At 47.7% G+C, this 15,571-nt stretch overlaps 1 protein-coding gene across 2 annotated transcripts; it reads right to left on the minus strand.

Annotated features, from left to right (window-relative positions):
• Nucleotides 1-9,248: 9,248 nt before the first annotated feature.
• LOC104051994 (caspase-8) lies at nt 9,249-15,129 on the minus strand. Of its 2 annotated transcripts, XM_009513152.2 has the most exons (8): nt 14,759-15,129; nt 14,115-14,220; nt 12,788-12,926; nt 12,647-12,694; nt 12,242-12,309; nt 11,584-11,719; nt 10,083-10,584; nt 9,249-9,781 (listed from the first exon to the last, which is right to left on the minus strand). In XM_009513152.2, exons 1-8 carry the CDS (start codon nt 15,064-15,066, stop codon nt 9,646-9,648), a joined length of 1,443 nt encoding a protein of 480 aa, XP_009511447.2. In that variant the 5' UTR covers nt 15,067-15,129; the 3' UTR covers nt 9,249-9,645. The 2 variants fall into 2 exon arrangements, with proteins under 2 accessions (XP_009511447.2, XP_064307950.1); XM_064451880.1 differs by having other exon boundaries at nt 12,647-12,926.
• Nucleotides 15,130-15,571: the final 442 nt, after the last annotated feature.

Here is a 15,571-nt window from a genome sequence, read left to right on the forward strand (position 1 = left end):
ATGTTTTGCCTGCAAGATTTGTTATACAAACACTCGTTTTCAGCTTTATCTGGTATTTGGGGTTTTTGCTGAAACCGTTACCGTACTTCGGATACCACCTTGTTGAGGCAATTAGCAATTATACCTCCTCCTCCTCTGAGAGATTTTATACGGAGGAAATACGGAATAGTACCTTTGCAACTTTGTTCTATGATGTCTGTGCCTTTGTTACAACAACGTTTTTGTATCTTGAACATCCTTGGGTGGTTAAGGTGCACTTATTGTTAGTTTTTGGGCATGTTGTTTTGGTTTTGACTAAGCAACTTAAGAATATCACCCAGAAATCTGCCCCGAGGCTTGATAGTTACGAGTGGCAGGGCATGTGGGATAGCATGGGCAAATACCTAGGGCAGCGGGCACCCCCAGTGTTTTGGAGTTTCACCCCCGAACAAGTGCAGAATCCTAAAAAACTAGTAGAATATTTGGAGAAAGTATGTTGTTACGCTGGGAACTCCAGAGAGACACAGATAACTGCAACATGCTGGGGTCTGGCCCATGCATTCAGAGCCCTGCTCAACAGCATTCAGTGCCCCCAGGGGGAAGAGAATGTCTCTGGATTGAAATGCAAAGTGACTGGCACTGTAGACAATCCAGCCCTGACGACAGGCACTGCAGCCACTCAAACCCCCACAACAAGTACCGGAGCTAGCTCAGAAAATAAACCCGTACCAGTATCAGTTGCCCCCACACACAAGACGAAATATTGGAAGCGGACATCAACTCGTTTAGAACGGGATGATGAAGAACCAGGGCCATCGCGGGGAGAGGAGGGAGAAGTAATAAATGAAATAGAGACCACCTGATCCCTGTCCTTAAGCGAGTTGCGAGATATGCAAAAAGATTATAGCCGTCGTTCAGGTGAGCACATTGTCACCTGGCTGCTCCGATGCTGGGAGAATGGGGCCAGTAGCCTGGAACTAGAGGGAAAAGAAGCCAAACAATTGGGATCCCTTTCTGGGGAAGGGGGCGTTGACAAAGCAATTGGAAAAAAACCACAAGCCCTCAGCCTCTGGAGGCGACTCCTGTCTGGAGTGAAGGAAAGGTATCCCTTTAAAGAAGATGTTACATATCGCCCAGGAAAATGGACAACTATGGAGAAAGGCGTCCAGTATTTAAGGGAATTAGCGGTGTTTGAGGTGATTTATGGTGACCTGGACAATCAACGGTCATCCAAAGATCCAGATGAAGCCGAGTGCACACAACCCATGTGGCGGAAGTTTGTACGGAGCGCACCATCTTCGCATGCAAACTCATTGGCAGTGATGTCCTGGAAAGATGACGAGACACCAACGGTGGCAGAGGTGATAGATAGACTCCGGGATTATGACACAAATATCTCTTCCTTGCTTGTCTCTGCTGTGGAGAAACTATCCCAAGAGGTCCAGCAGCTCCAAGAAGATCTGTCCTACTCCCCACCTCGACAGAGTAGTGTCTCAGCTGTTAGGAATAAGCGTCTTTTGGCTCAAAGAAGGGGATACACGCCACAGGCCACCCTATGGTTCTACCTGTGTGACCACGGAGAGGACATGATGAGGTGGGATGGCAAGCCTGCTTCGACCCTACAGGCACGAGTACATGAACTGCAAGGAAGAACAGTCACTCAGGGAGGCTCTTCCAGGAAAGCTGCTGCTCCAGTTTCCAGCGAGCAAGTCCACAGACAGAGGAGTAGAAGCGCAGATTTTATTTCTAAGTGGACTTCTGATTCACATTTACAGGAAGTGAGTTGTGACTGCCATGATCAGGACTAGAGGGGCCCTGCCTCCACCCGGGTGGAGGAAAGGGATAGCCGGGCTTACTGGACTGTGTGGATCCAATGGCCTGGCACATCTGACCCACAGGAGTATAAAGCTTTAGTGGACACCGGCGCACAGTGCACCTTAATGCCATCAAACTATATAGGGGCAGAACCCATCAGCATTGCTGGAGTGACAGAGGGATCCCAAGAGCTAACTGTATTGGAGGCCGAAGTGAGCCTAACCGGGAATGAGTGGCAGAAGCACCCCATTGTGACTGGCCCAGAGGCTCCGTGCATCCTTGGCATAGACTACCTCAGGAGAGGGTATTTCAAGGACCCAAAAGGGTACAGGTGGGCTTTTGGTGTAGCTGCATTGGAGACAGAGGAAATTAAACAGCTGTCTACCTTGCCTGGCCTCTTGAAGGACCCTTCTGTGGTGGGGTTGCTGAAGGTCAAAGAACAACAGGTGCCAATTGCCACCACAACAGTGCACTGGTGGCAATATCATACCAACCGAGACTCTCTGATTCCCATCCATGGGCTCATTCGTCAACTGGAGAGCCAAGGAGTGATCAGTAAGACCCACTCACCCTTTAACAGTCCCATATGGCCAGTCCAGAAGTCTAACGGAGAGTGGAGACTAACAGTAGACTATCGTGGCCTGAATGAAGTCACTCCACCGTTGAGTGCTGCTGTGCCAGACATGCTAGAACTTCAATACGAACTGGAGTCAAAGGCAGCCAGGTGGTATGCCACAATTGATATTGCTAATGCATTCTTCTCAATCCCTCTGGCAGCAGAGTGCAGGCCACAGTTTGCTTTCACATGGAGGGGCGTCCAGTACACCTGGAATTGACTGCCCCAGGGTGGAAACACAGTCCTACCATTTACCATGGACTGATTCAGACTGTACTGGAACAGGGAGAAGCTCCAGAACACCTTCAGTACATTGATGACATCATTGTGTGGGGCAACACAGCGGAAGAAGTTTTTGAGAAAGGAGAGAAAATAGTCCAAATCCTTCTGAAAGCTAGTTTTGCCATAAAACAAAGTAAGGTGAAGGGACCTGCATGAGAAATCCAGTTCTTAGGAATCAAATGGCAAGATGGTCGTCGTCAGATTCCAATGAATGTGATCAACAAAATAGCAGCCATGTCTCCACCAACTAGCAAAAAGGAAACACAAGCTTTCTTGGGCGTTGTGGGTTTTTGGAGAATGCATATTCCAAATTACAGTCTGATCGTAAGCCCCCTCTATCAAGTGACCAGGAAAAAGAATGATTTCAAATGGGGCCCTGAGCAACAACAAGCCTTTGAACAGATTAAACGAGAAATAGTCCATGCAGTAGCTCTTGGGCCAGTCCGGGCAGGACAAGATGTAAAAAATGTGCTCTACACCGCAGCTGGGGAGAATGGCCCTACCTGGAGCCTCTGGCAGAAAGCACCAGGGGAGACCTGGGGTCGACCCCTAGGGTTTTGGAGTCGGGGATACAGAGGGTCCGAAGCCCGCTATACTCCAACTGAAAAAGAGATATTGGCAGCATATGAAGGGGTCCGAGCTGCTTCAGAAGTTGTTGGTCCTGAAGCACAGTTGCTCCTGGCACCCCGACTGCCAGTGCTGGGCTGGATGTTCAAAGGAAACATCCCCTCTACACACCATGCAACTGATGCTACGTGAAGTAAATGGGTTGCACTGATCACCCAGCGGGCTCGAGTAGGAAACCCCAGTCACCCAGGAATCTTGGAAGTGATTATGGACTGGCCAGAAGGCAAAGATTTTGGATTATCACCAGAGGAGGAGGTGACACGTGCTGAAGAAGCCCCACTGTATAACAAACTGCCAGAAGATGAGAAGCAGTATGCCCTGTTCACTGATGGGTCCTGTCGCCTTGTGGGAAAGCACCGGAGGTGGAAGGCTGCTGTATGGAGCCCTACATGACAAGTAGCAGAAACTGCTGAAGGAGAAGGTGAATCGAGCCAGTTTGCAGAGGTAAAGGCCATCCAGCTGGCCTTAGACATCGCTGAATGGGAAAAGTGGCCAGTGCTCTATCTCTATACTGACTCCTGGATGGTGGCAAATGCCCTGTGGGGCTGGCTGCAGCAATGGAAGCAAAGCAACTGGCAGCGCAGAGGCAAACCCATCTGGGCTGCCACGTTGTGGCAAGATATTGCTGCCCGGGTAGAGAACCTGGTTGTAAAGGTACGGCATGTGGATGCTCACGTCCCCAACAGTCGGGCCACTGAAGAACATCGAAACAACCAGCAGGTAGATCAGGCTGCCAAGATTGAAGTGGCTGAGGTGGATCTGGAACTGGCAGCATAAGGGTGAACTATTTCTAGCTCGGTGGGCCCATGACACCTCAGGCCATCAAGGGAGAGATGCAACATACAGGTGGGCTCGTGATCAAGGGGTGGACTTGACCATGGATGTTATTGCACAGGTTATCCACGAATGTGACACATGCGCTGCAATCAAGCAAGCGAAGCGGGTAAAGCCTCTGTGGTATGGGAGACGATGGCTGAAATATAAATATGGGGAGGCCTGGCAAATTGACTATATCACACTCCCACAAACCCGTCAAGGCAAGCGCCACGGGCTTACAATGGTAGAAACGACGACTGGCTGGCTGGAAACATATCCTGTCCCAACCACTCCACTGCCCGGAACACTGTCCTGGGTCTTGAGAAACAAGTCCTGTGGTGACATGGCACCCCGGAGAGAATTGAGTCAGACAATGGGACTCATTTCCGAAATAGCCTCATAGACACCTGGGCCAAAGAGCATGGCATTGAGTGGGTGTATCACATCCCCTGTCACGCACCAGCCTCTGGAAAAATTGAACGGTACAATGGACTGTTAAAAACTACACTGAGAGCAATGGGGGGTGGAACTTTCAAGCACTGGGATACACATTTAGCAAAAGCCACGTGGTTAGTCAACACAAGGGGATCTGCCAACCGAGCTGGCCCTGCCCAGTCAGAAATCCTACATACTGTGGAAAGGGATAGAGTCCCTGTAGTGCACACAAAAAGTATGCTGGGCAAAACAGTCTGGGTTCTTCCTGCCTCTGGCAAAGGCAAACCCATTCGTGGGATTGCTTTTGCTTGAGGACCTGGGTGCACTTGGTGGGTGATGCAGGAGGATGGAGAAATCTGATGTGTGCCTCAAGGGGATTTGATTTTGGGTGAAAACAGTCAATGAACTGAATGGCACAATGTGAACTGCTATATAATAAATACTGTGTGTCACCTCTGTGTTGTATCAACGATATCAGAGTACGAGCCTCCTAACCCATGGAAGATCAACTATGAAACAAGCCGTGCAGCAGTGATGGAACGATGACTGACTCGGTATGCAGCAACCCAACGCCACACACCATCTCTCCCACCCTGAAAGACTGATACAACAGATGGAGCCCAGAGTCATGGACTGGGTGAACTCAATGGATATTTTAATGGACATTTTACAGGGAAGGTCCATGAACTAAGGGAATGATGTCTGCATTATGTTAAAGGATGGGAAGGGGAGGGGTGGTGGTTGGTACGGTTGTATTGCATCGTATGGGACCTGGGCATGGTGTAAATGGATGGAATAAGGGGTGGAGAATGTGCTGGTTTTGGCTGAGAAGGGGTTAATTCTCCTCACTGTGGGGGTCGGCTACCTTTCCCGCTTCCCGCGCTCTGCCGCGTGGCGGGGGGGGCTGGGAGGGGCAGGGCCATGGTGGGGGCGGCTGACCCCGACTGGCCAATGGCAGGTTCATTCCATACCATGTGACACCATGACCAGTGTATTGGGGGGGCGGTGGCAGCACGGGGACGGTGACAGCACGGAGGCGGCGTGGCGTTGGGTCGGCGGGCGGCAAGCAGCTGCGGCGCACGCGGTTTGTTTTGGCGGTTCATTCCCCCTCTCCCCTCCCTTCCCCCTCCCCCGGGGCTTTGCGCCTCTCATTGTTCTCCTTTACATTGCATTTCTATTGTTGTTTCTTTTAATTTTAATTATTAAACTGTTCTTATCCCAACCCACGAGCGTTACCCTTCTGATTCTCTCCCCCATCTACCGGTGGGGAGTGAGCGAGCGACTGTGTGGGGCTGAGCTGCACGACAGTAACTCAAGAGAAGCTGTGCTTTTAGCAGAAATTTTCAAATTAGTTGAAAAGGGAGAAACCCTGTATACTGATTTTGGCTGGGGTACACTTAATTTTCTTGATAGTACTTAGTATGGTGCTATGTTTTGGGTTTGTGCTGAAAAAGTGTTGATAATACAGGGATTTATGGCTGAGCAGTGCTTACACAGCATCAAGGCCTTTTCTGCTTTTCCTACTGCCAGCAAGTAGGCTGGGATTGCACAAGAGGCTGGGAGGGGACACAGCCAGGACAGCTGACCCCAACTGACCAAAGGGATATTTCATACCATATGATGTCACGCGCAGCATGTAAAGCTGGGGGAAGAAGGAAGGGGGGGACATTCAGAGTGATGGCGTTTGTCTTCCCAAGTGGCCGTTACGTATGATGGAGCCCTGCTTTCCTGGAGATGGCTGAACACCTGCCTGCCAATGGGAAGGAGTGAATGAATTCCTGGTTTTGCTTTGCTTGCGTGCACGGCTTTTGCTTTACCCGTTAAACTGTCTTTTAAACTGTTTTAAACTGTCTTTTAAACTGCTAAACTCACTTTTACCCTTCCTGCACTCTTGCCATTCCACTGGCGGCAAGGGAGTGGCTGTGTGGGGCCAAGTAGCCTACCGAGGTTAAACCACAACCTGCTTCTGCTCCATGTTGCTGGTGGCTCAACTTACCTCACAAGCTCTCATGCATTTCAAACTTACAATGAAAACTTCCTAGTTAAAGGACTGCTAAATGCTCTTCATCCCAGTTGAGTCATTAGGAACTGACAGAAAGGGAACACATAGCCAAACTGAAGTGCAGCATTGAGCTGTGTCCCCTTCATTACACTGTGTAATTGGAACCATCAGTACAACAGGCAGATGAGAACATTACACTCTGAAGAGCTCTATACGCGTGTGTTTTCCTATGTGTTTTTTTCACAGCTTGCTTCAAGAAGCTCACGGATCAGAAGTCACTGGCTTGCAAAAACACTTCCAGAAATTACTGAAGATTAAGAGAGCTGCTGCTGCAGAAAAGCTGGGTACTGGCAAAACTTTGTGCAAAATTCTGTGTGTTTACAGTTAAACCATTCTATGATTCTATGAAAATCTTAGGTTGGAAGGGACTTTAGAAGTCACCTTGTCCAACCCCACTGCAGTGAGCAGGGACATCTTCAACTAGATCAGTTTGCTCAGAGCCCCATCCAGCCTGACCTTAGATGTTTCTAGGGATGGGGCATCTACCACCTCTCTGGGCAACCTGTTCCAGTGTTTCACCACCCTCAGTGTAAAAAATTTTTTCCTTATATCCAGTCTAAATCTACCCTCCTTTAGTTTAAAACCATTACCCCTTGTCCTGTCACAACAGGCCTTGCTGAAGAGGTCACCCCCATCTTTCCTATAGTCCCCCTTTAAGTACCAAAAGGCTGCAATAAGGTCTCCCCGCAGCCTTCTCTTCTCCAGGCTGAACAGCCCCAACTCTCTCAGCCCTTCTTCATAGGAGAGGTGCTCCAGCCCTCAGATCATTTTTGTGTCCCTCCTCTGGACCTGCTCCAGCAGGTCCATGGCCTGTCTGTGCTGAGGACTCCAGAGCTGGACACAGCACTCCAGGCGGGGTCTCACCAGTTCAGAGTAGAGGGGCGGAATCACTTCCTTCGACCTGCTGGCCACATTTCTTTTGATGCAGCCCAGGATACGGTTGGCCTTCTGGGCTGCAGGCGCACATTGTTGGCTCATGGCCAGCTTTTTGGCCCCAAAAGGTTTAGGTTGTCAAATTACCTGAGAATCTGTCTCTACAATCCTAACGCTGAACCAAGAACAAGATAGCACCAAGGAGCGGGGTGTTGTGGTGATGATCCCTGAGTCAGTGTGAGCCAGAACTGCCTGCTTCCTTCCATATGAATTACTGTAATTTGTCTGTGGAGCTGCTTTGGGTTCCTTGTGAATTGGGTAGAGGCCAGTTGCTTTATATGAGGAGGCTAGTTGTGGAGATAGATAACTGACAGATTTGGTTCCTAACTGATGAAGAATTCCTGATCAGATTGGTATAGCATTATATGAGTTTCCGAATATGTTTGTGGCATGCATTTACTCTTTCTGGAAAACTCCCCCAGTTTTTTTATACCATGAACCCCTGAGAAAACTATTTCCTTCAACATAGCCAAATGTTTGTATTTGCTGCATCTTTTTCCTTTTGACTCCTAAGCAAAAAGTTGCCTATGTAAGCACAATGGCTTACAGATGCCTCTGACTTCAGAATCTCTTGGCTCACTTAAATTTTGTCAAAATGCAGCCCGAAGATCCAGCCTCCCCCTCTAAGTGAAAGGGAACTGTGAGAGTTTGGTACTTCTGCTCTGCCTGATCCCTGGCCAGATCCACAGTGTGACAGGTAGGGTAGTTAGTGTGGCAGGGGAAGAAGGGAGCCAGGATATATGCACAGAACTGGAAGGTGCTGAAGAACCAGGTGACTTGTCAAGTGCTGAGCAGTATGTGTGGAGAGAGAGCATGAGGATCTAGGAAGAAGATCCACAGCATACAAGTTGCATTAATTATTTTGCCCATGGAGAAATATGCTTGTTTGCTTGTAGTTTCTATTCAATATTTAATGAAAATAAAAAAGTGTTTCTTTCACTTGGGTTGCACATTTCTAGACATGTCCAAGTAATAGACAAACTTGTGCACAGGAGCTGTCCTTACTTTGGCACAACTCTCAATGGTTTAATGATGAAGCCCTATATGACCATCAACATCTATCTTCAAAAATTACTCCTAGAATGTGGAAGCATAGTTTTGCCTGTTTCTGTAACTGCTTGCTGCATCTGCCAGTTGTTAAGGTTCTAATCATTCTCAGTCTATAAGCTCTCTCTGCCCTTCAGACACAAACTGGTACCAAAGAGAGAAGTATTCAACACAAGAGTCTATTACTAATGCTGAAAGCGCTAACAAGGGTGTAACAGAATGAACATATCATTCAAAACAAAACAGAGACTAACAAAGCTTTAGCTTCTACTTGGAGCTTGTAAAACTCCCTGTTCTGTGTGCATACTAATCACAGGAGGCAATGTAATAATGTTTTTAAGAAGCTGGGTACTTATCTAGTGACTTGTTCTTTTGCTGTGCCTAGAACTGAGACTTGAAGATCAGCAAGGTAAGTGAACACAGGACAGGTGGGCATGTTCAAACATGAAACTGCACCTAAGCAATTGATTTTCACTGTTAAGACTAGTGTATGTAGAGCAAACTCTGAAATGCAGGTCACAGCCACATGCTGCTGAGGATGCTGGAGGGAAAGTGCTTGACTCTTCCTTGAGGCGTACCAAGATGCTAAAACCAAATTATTTTTAAGTGGTGCATAGAAATAACAAAACACACTGATGCGAGCTGATTACATGCTATAAAATTTGCAGCTCCCCCCCTCTTTATTTTGCAAAGTTTAGCCATAAAATACACCAGGCTTCATAACAGTGGGCTCAAAATTCGCATTGGAAAGATACCGTACTAAAGCAACAGCAGTGTGGTACAGCCACCAGAAGACCCTAAGTGTATTTTAGCTAGCAAACCACAATACAGAGACCAGCTCAGAGATGCTTTCAAGTATAGTGTCATACGTAGTAACACTCATTTCTTAAATACAGCCAAGGTGCAAAAGCCTTTCGATAAAAACTGTTGCTCTTCTGGTAAGAACAGATACTGAAAGTTTTACCAAATTCTTAGCTGATACCAGCCCGTTTCAGGCTGCTGCAGCCCCCTCCACCATGGAGTTCCCTCCCATTTAGTTGACAGGAAAGATGAGCTTTTTTCTAAGTGTGAAACTGGGCTGTGGCATCTGCTTCTCTGCATTTGGCTTGCAACTCTTTCTGCTCACCTCTTGATTCACTGCTGTCAGGATGGTAAGAATATCTTCTCCTCTGCAGAAAAACACAAGTACGTTTTGTATTAGGGCAGCAGTTAACATCCAAAAAACTACCACATTCTCATATATGCTGAGCTGTACCAGTGGTAATGGCGCCCATTTTAAACAGTCTTCAAAGCAGTTAGCTAAGCCGCTTTGGACAATCTGCACACTGTTGCGCTGTCCTACATTGCTGTTTTCACTCTGAGTGAGCACTCCCACTGCATATCATCCACCTCTGCATCCAAATCAAAATCCTGTCATTCAGAAGGAAAATACAGGTGTTGCCAAAAAGAAGCTTATGGAAACATAGTTACCGAGGACAGCTGGACTCCAAATGCTGGCACAATGCCTGTATGTACCAGGTCCCCTCCCTTGGGCTTCTGTAGGAAACGTAATCTTGCAGGGTAGCCATGCCCAAAAGGAAGTCTGCCTCTGCGGGGATGCAGTCAAGCTGAAATCTTGCATCTGTTTCTACAGAATAATCTTGCTCTCCAGCATCTGTTTCAATCATCACACCTTTCTGGCAAGCATCACCTTGGCAGGCCTGAACAAAAAAGACTTTTGGTTTTCCAGCAAGCGAGCGGCAATTCTGTCCGGTGAAAGAAGTGGTCAGTTCCTGGATAGGGACTTCCTGCCCATCAACACCATATATAATGCCTTTTTTCCCGTGAGACAGGACACAGCAAACAAAACAGTCTTTATCCTTGTGGTCTATGCACCGGTAGATGTCCACAGTCTTACGGATTTCATCTGCGGTGAGGTCTTTATGTTCTTCTATTGTAAAATGAAGCTTGGTAAAGACTCTTTTCAGAGCCGCTGGAAAGTAAACAGAAAGGGAATTGGAGCCATTTCATTATGTGAAAGTTGGACTCTGCAATTGCAAACTGCATTTCTAGAGATAAACTATCTTCTTTTTAAATCCTGCTACACTACTATCTAGGTAGTAACATCCCTGCTCTGGAAATAATCTGGTAGTCTAATCACTAATCCTATCTCTACTGAGATCCCTTAACTCTCCTTAAAAGGCTTCCTTGCAACCTTGCCGTTGCCGTTTAGTATTGCCTCTGTCTGGAAAGCATGCAGAGCTGTTAATAAAGCTGTCTCTCTTTCCCCCACCCACTTTACAGCTAGTCCCTTCATCTCTCAAAAGGTGTTGGACAGCGCAGTTGCTTTACCCAAGAGGAGAGGGCACTACTCATTTGAGTAGTACCTGTGTCACAGGAAGAAAAACCTTGTGCTCTGACTCTTGAATTAAGTTGGAGGTCAATTCAGTCAGCAAAAGGCCCATTGATGGGTTTTATCTCTTGGCATAGATAGTGCAAATATACCCACCTCACAACCCTAGGACCTGCCACAAGCTCTGTTGCAGGACAGCCTGCTAAAAATCAGGGCCCCTGAAATGCAAGGTAATCAGGTCCTTAAATTCCAACATCCTCCCTACCTCCCTTTTTAAGTTGGATGTTAGAACAGTTCTGGTTCAGCAGCAAATCTGTTTCTGATTCTGTATAATTTAAAAGTAGTATGGATAAGGCTGACACACAGCTAGCCTAGCTTGTGGAGTCCAGGCTGAGGCTGCTGCTTAAGGTTGCAGTAAACTCAGTAAACCAGGAAAATGCTAGTGAATTTTTCTGAGCCAGCCAGTAAAAGCTTGATGAGTTGATTAGAGCTTGTCCACACAGGAAACAGAGCTGACTCAGCCACTACAATAAAAGAATCCTAGAAAGGGAAGACTGAAATTCAGACCTTTAGTACAGAAAAAGAAGTGAGGTTTCTATTTTTGAAGATATGCAAACTTATATTTAATGTTCACTGTACCTGCATCCACGTCAGTCCCATTCCGATCCTTCATGTTTTTCGGTTCTGGCACCGCTTCCCTGGCTTTTGCAAAACTGTGATTATTCAGGATCAGGCACACTCCACGGGGCAGGCTAGTCATTTTGTAAGCTTCAAGCTGTTGAAAGACAGACTATTGGGTAAACTACTGTAGTCTCCTCCAGGTGCTTCTCAGCTCTTGCTAGTGGCACAGCAGGGCGAAGAACCAGCTGGCTTTCTCTCTAGGCAGCTTTCCCTATACAGCTTTGCTCCCAAGACCTGGCAATGTGCTGCCCCACCACCTCTGGGAGTCAGTGAGCAGCATGACAGCAACCCCCCCAGACCCACATCGCCATGCTCAGCCCGCACAGGGTGCTGCATTCGCCCACTTCTGCATGCCCAGCCACCTGCCAACTGTGTATCTCCTGGTATAATAAACTCAGCCTATCTTGCTACCCTTGCAAGTGTTTCTGAACTTTTAACACTGCAGCAACTGCTGCCTGTTACTTAGGTTCAGAAAAAAGGATGTTACAGAGTGGTGCATTTTTCTTTTTCTAGACAGTGCTTTTAACAGTTGGGTTTATAATAACTGTTCACCTCATGGAAGGATGATCTTTTCTAAAACAAAATGATGATGATTCTAAGAAACAAACTGACTTACCTGGGAAGATTCATTCCAACTGCCAGGAGAATCAGGTGCCACAGATGATGCCGGCCATCTGGCATGGGCTGAATACAGACAAAAAAGTTTAAGTAGAGAATGTAGCACTAGAGAAAGGAGAGAAGCTCTGTTCCTATTCTCCATCTCCACAAGTACCTCCCAGGGTAAAACTGTTCTCTGAAAACACTGAATTGTGGATGAATGACTGTTCGTGTCAGCTATAAACCACTAAATAATCTATTAAAAGGGAGTAAGATCTATTGTGATAAGTTTGCAAGTAACCAGATACTTCATCACTTCTTAGAGCGACACCAGTGTAAAGAAGTGAGATACAAGTGGTGTACAGCCCAAAAGCTGAAGCAGAGCAAAAAATCTAAACATTAATTTTTTGAGAGTTTCAGTTACCTCCTGTGCTGCCCCTGTGTTTCTCTGTGATGAGCATCTCTTCTTCACCTGAAATGCATTCATTATTAGTCCTGTATGATTCCAGTAGTTGTTCTTGAAGTGACACATAGGTAAGAGGCCTTTTTGTTTTGTTTTGTTTACCAAATAGGTTTAATTCATACTCTTCAATTCTCTTCAACAGGCTGATGTTAATTTCTGCACAGAGATTCCTCAGGAATCCTAGGTTATCTTCTCCCAAAATCCCCTTCTTCTCCATCTCAATGAAGACGTCGAGCATTGTCTGGGTAATCAGAAAGGTAGTCTGCTCTTAGGGCACATCCATGCTGCCACTGGGAGGGAAGTCTGCACGTTCACCTAAGCTTTAATGTACTGATAGCACATGCAACCCACAGAGTCAGACCAGCTGACTGGTAGCTCAGTGCAGACCTCAGCCAAGTCAGTTAAATCTAGTTCAACAAAACCTACAAGTACTGTAAGTACAAACATCTCAAAATATAGTCACTTCCTTTCCACAGCTCAGAGATGCCAATATCAAGTAAGATCTAATCCAGGAGTTCTAATAGTGATTATACAGGAATATATAATGCCGTTATTAATGACTGCTTTCATTCATTTGTATTCTAGTGGCTGTCTTGTGCACTTAACTGAAACACAAGAATCACTGTAGTGGCCATCTTGAGCAATGGCAAAAATGGGTATAAGCATGCAACTATGGTGTAGAGATTGCTCTGAAGCAGAAGGGGACCAAGGGACAGGAGCTCTTGCTGAACAGTGACTGGCAGAGCACAGTGGTCACACCAAGGATTTACTAGAACAGCTATCACTAGATGGTCACAGTCTCTCCTCTAAGAAAAGACGGAAAATGCTACAGGGTAGGTTTTTTTAGACAGAACAAAGTACCCAGCAGTCAGAACTGCAGGCTGAGATAGTGTAAGAACAGCTGGATCTCCCGCAAGGCTATTTGTAAACTCCAAGATCTTGGGCCTTAGCCTTGGTAAGGATCTGCTGCTTAAATCCGTGTTTTCTGAGTTTGGAAATAAAAAGAACAAAAGCATAAAGTAAAAGCCACAGTGGGTGATTTTCTGTGTTTGTTTGGCTTAGAAAGCAGCCAAAAGAAAATCAGTTGGGCAGGATGAGTGAATGTACTCCTCAGTCTTCCACTGCTCAAAGCCACTGAGTCCCCTAAGGCATATACGGTGCTTGGACATGAAGGCCTCTGTGCCTGGCGCGGGGCCGGCCCATGCTCTCTGGGCTGTGACACTGCTCCAAAAGCTACACACAACACTAGCAGAGACAAGTCCTATACGCACTAGAGAGCCTACAATCCCCTTCCAGGTATACCCTTTTACTTATGGTGTTTTCACCATAAGAAGAGTTGACACCAGCAACCCAAATGCCTTTATGGATTACAATAATCATTAAAAAAAAAAAAAAAAACCCAAACAAAAAAACCAAAGGACATTCTTACAGTCTTAGGGTTTAGCCTGCATTTTGGTAATTCTTCACCCAAAAGAAACTTGAAAGACTTCAGCTCATCTTTGGTGATGTCTTCTGACAGCTGAAAGAGCAGGTTTCTAGAAAGAGAAGTGGAGGACACCGCTTTATCGTGTTGCCAAGCACATCCCGTAGCACAATTTAACACTGTACTGTTGAACTTCGTCCCCAACCCGCCCATCTCCCAGTTTTTTCCCTTTTTAAACAGAGGGACGTCAGTCCCAGGACAGCCTGAAGTCAAGCCATTTTCAGCAGCAATTTAAAACATCTCCGTCTTCCTAAAAGCAAAACCACGCTCAAACTTTCCGGAGCTGAGAAGCAGCCTCACCCCCAGTCACTCATCGCACGACGCAGCAGCCGGGCAGGGAGGCCTTTGGGGCTGTTCAGTATTTCAGAAAGCCGCACCTTTCGTTTTCTCCCTTCCACTGGATAGAAACGTCAACTTCCCGCGTACCCGCTTTCTCCTGGAAGACGCTTATGCGCTTCAGAACCTTAGCCTGGTGTTCAAACCGTCGGTAGAAGCCTACTCCGACCCCAAGGAGCGAGCTGCCGGGGGACGCCCGGCTCGGCTGGGCTCGGTCCGCGCCCCCTGGTGACTCCCCGCCGCCCCTCACTCACCTGTAGGCCGACACCTTTGCCCTGCCTGGGATCCGAAGCTCTCTCTCCATCTCCTCTCGGCTGGAGCCCAGCTGGGCAGCCAGGAGGTCCATCCGACTGATGCGGTAGAGCAGCTCCTTCAGGAAGGACAGGTTCCCCACCTCGATCATGCCTTTCTCCTGCAGCACATCGAAGAAGTCCTGTGCCTTATGGACGGCTTCCAGCTTCCTCATGGGGACATGATCCAGGCTGAGGAACTTCAGAGCCGCCAGCTCGGCCTCGTCCAGCTCCTCGCTGACCACCAGCAGCCGCTGCCTAGGGAACTCCATCGCCCGGCGGCGCCGCCAGCCCCGGCCCGGGGCAGAGGCCGCTCCCCCGCCGCTTCCCGCCCGCCGCCGGCTGGGGCGGGCAGGAGGCGGCGCCCGGGCTCCTGGGAGCTGTAGTTCCTTCCTTCTGGATTTCCGACTTAAACAAACCCAAAAACCCCACAACTTAGCTTAAAAACTGCGCGTCTGCCAGAGAGAACTTCTCTCAGGCGCATTTTAGGCCCCGTCCGTTCACAGTTATGAAGCACTGACTATTCTTGACTCCATTCTTGAGAAAACTGAACCTACTAGTGCAGGCCTACACGTCTCCCTCTGCCCGGGCTTTTCTTGCAATTATCCCCCCCTAGTTTAAATGCACTCACAGTTCGTTGTCATTTTAATACAAACAGAAAGGAGCTCGTAACGCCACAGACTCGACTTCCTCCTTGCGAGCCTTTCGGGGCTGCTGGCAGGCAGCGCAGCACACTCAGCACAGGGGTTCAGCCCTGTACCCTAATAGTCACCAGCC

The sequence above is a fragment of the Phalacrocorax carbo genome, chromosome 5 (assembly GCF_963921805.1).
Source record: "Phalacrocorax carbo chromosome 5, bPhaCar2.1, whole genome shotgun sequence".
Taxonomy (NCBI): domain Eukaryota; kingdom Metazoa; phylum Chordata; class Aves; order Suliformes; family Phalacrocoracidae; genus Phalacrocorax; species Phalacrocorax carbo.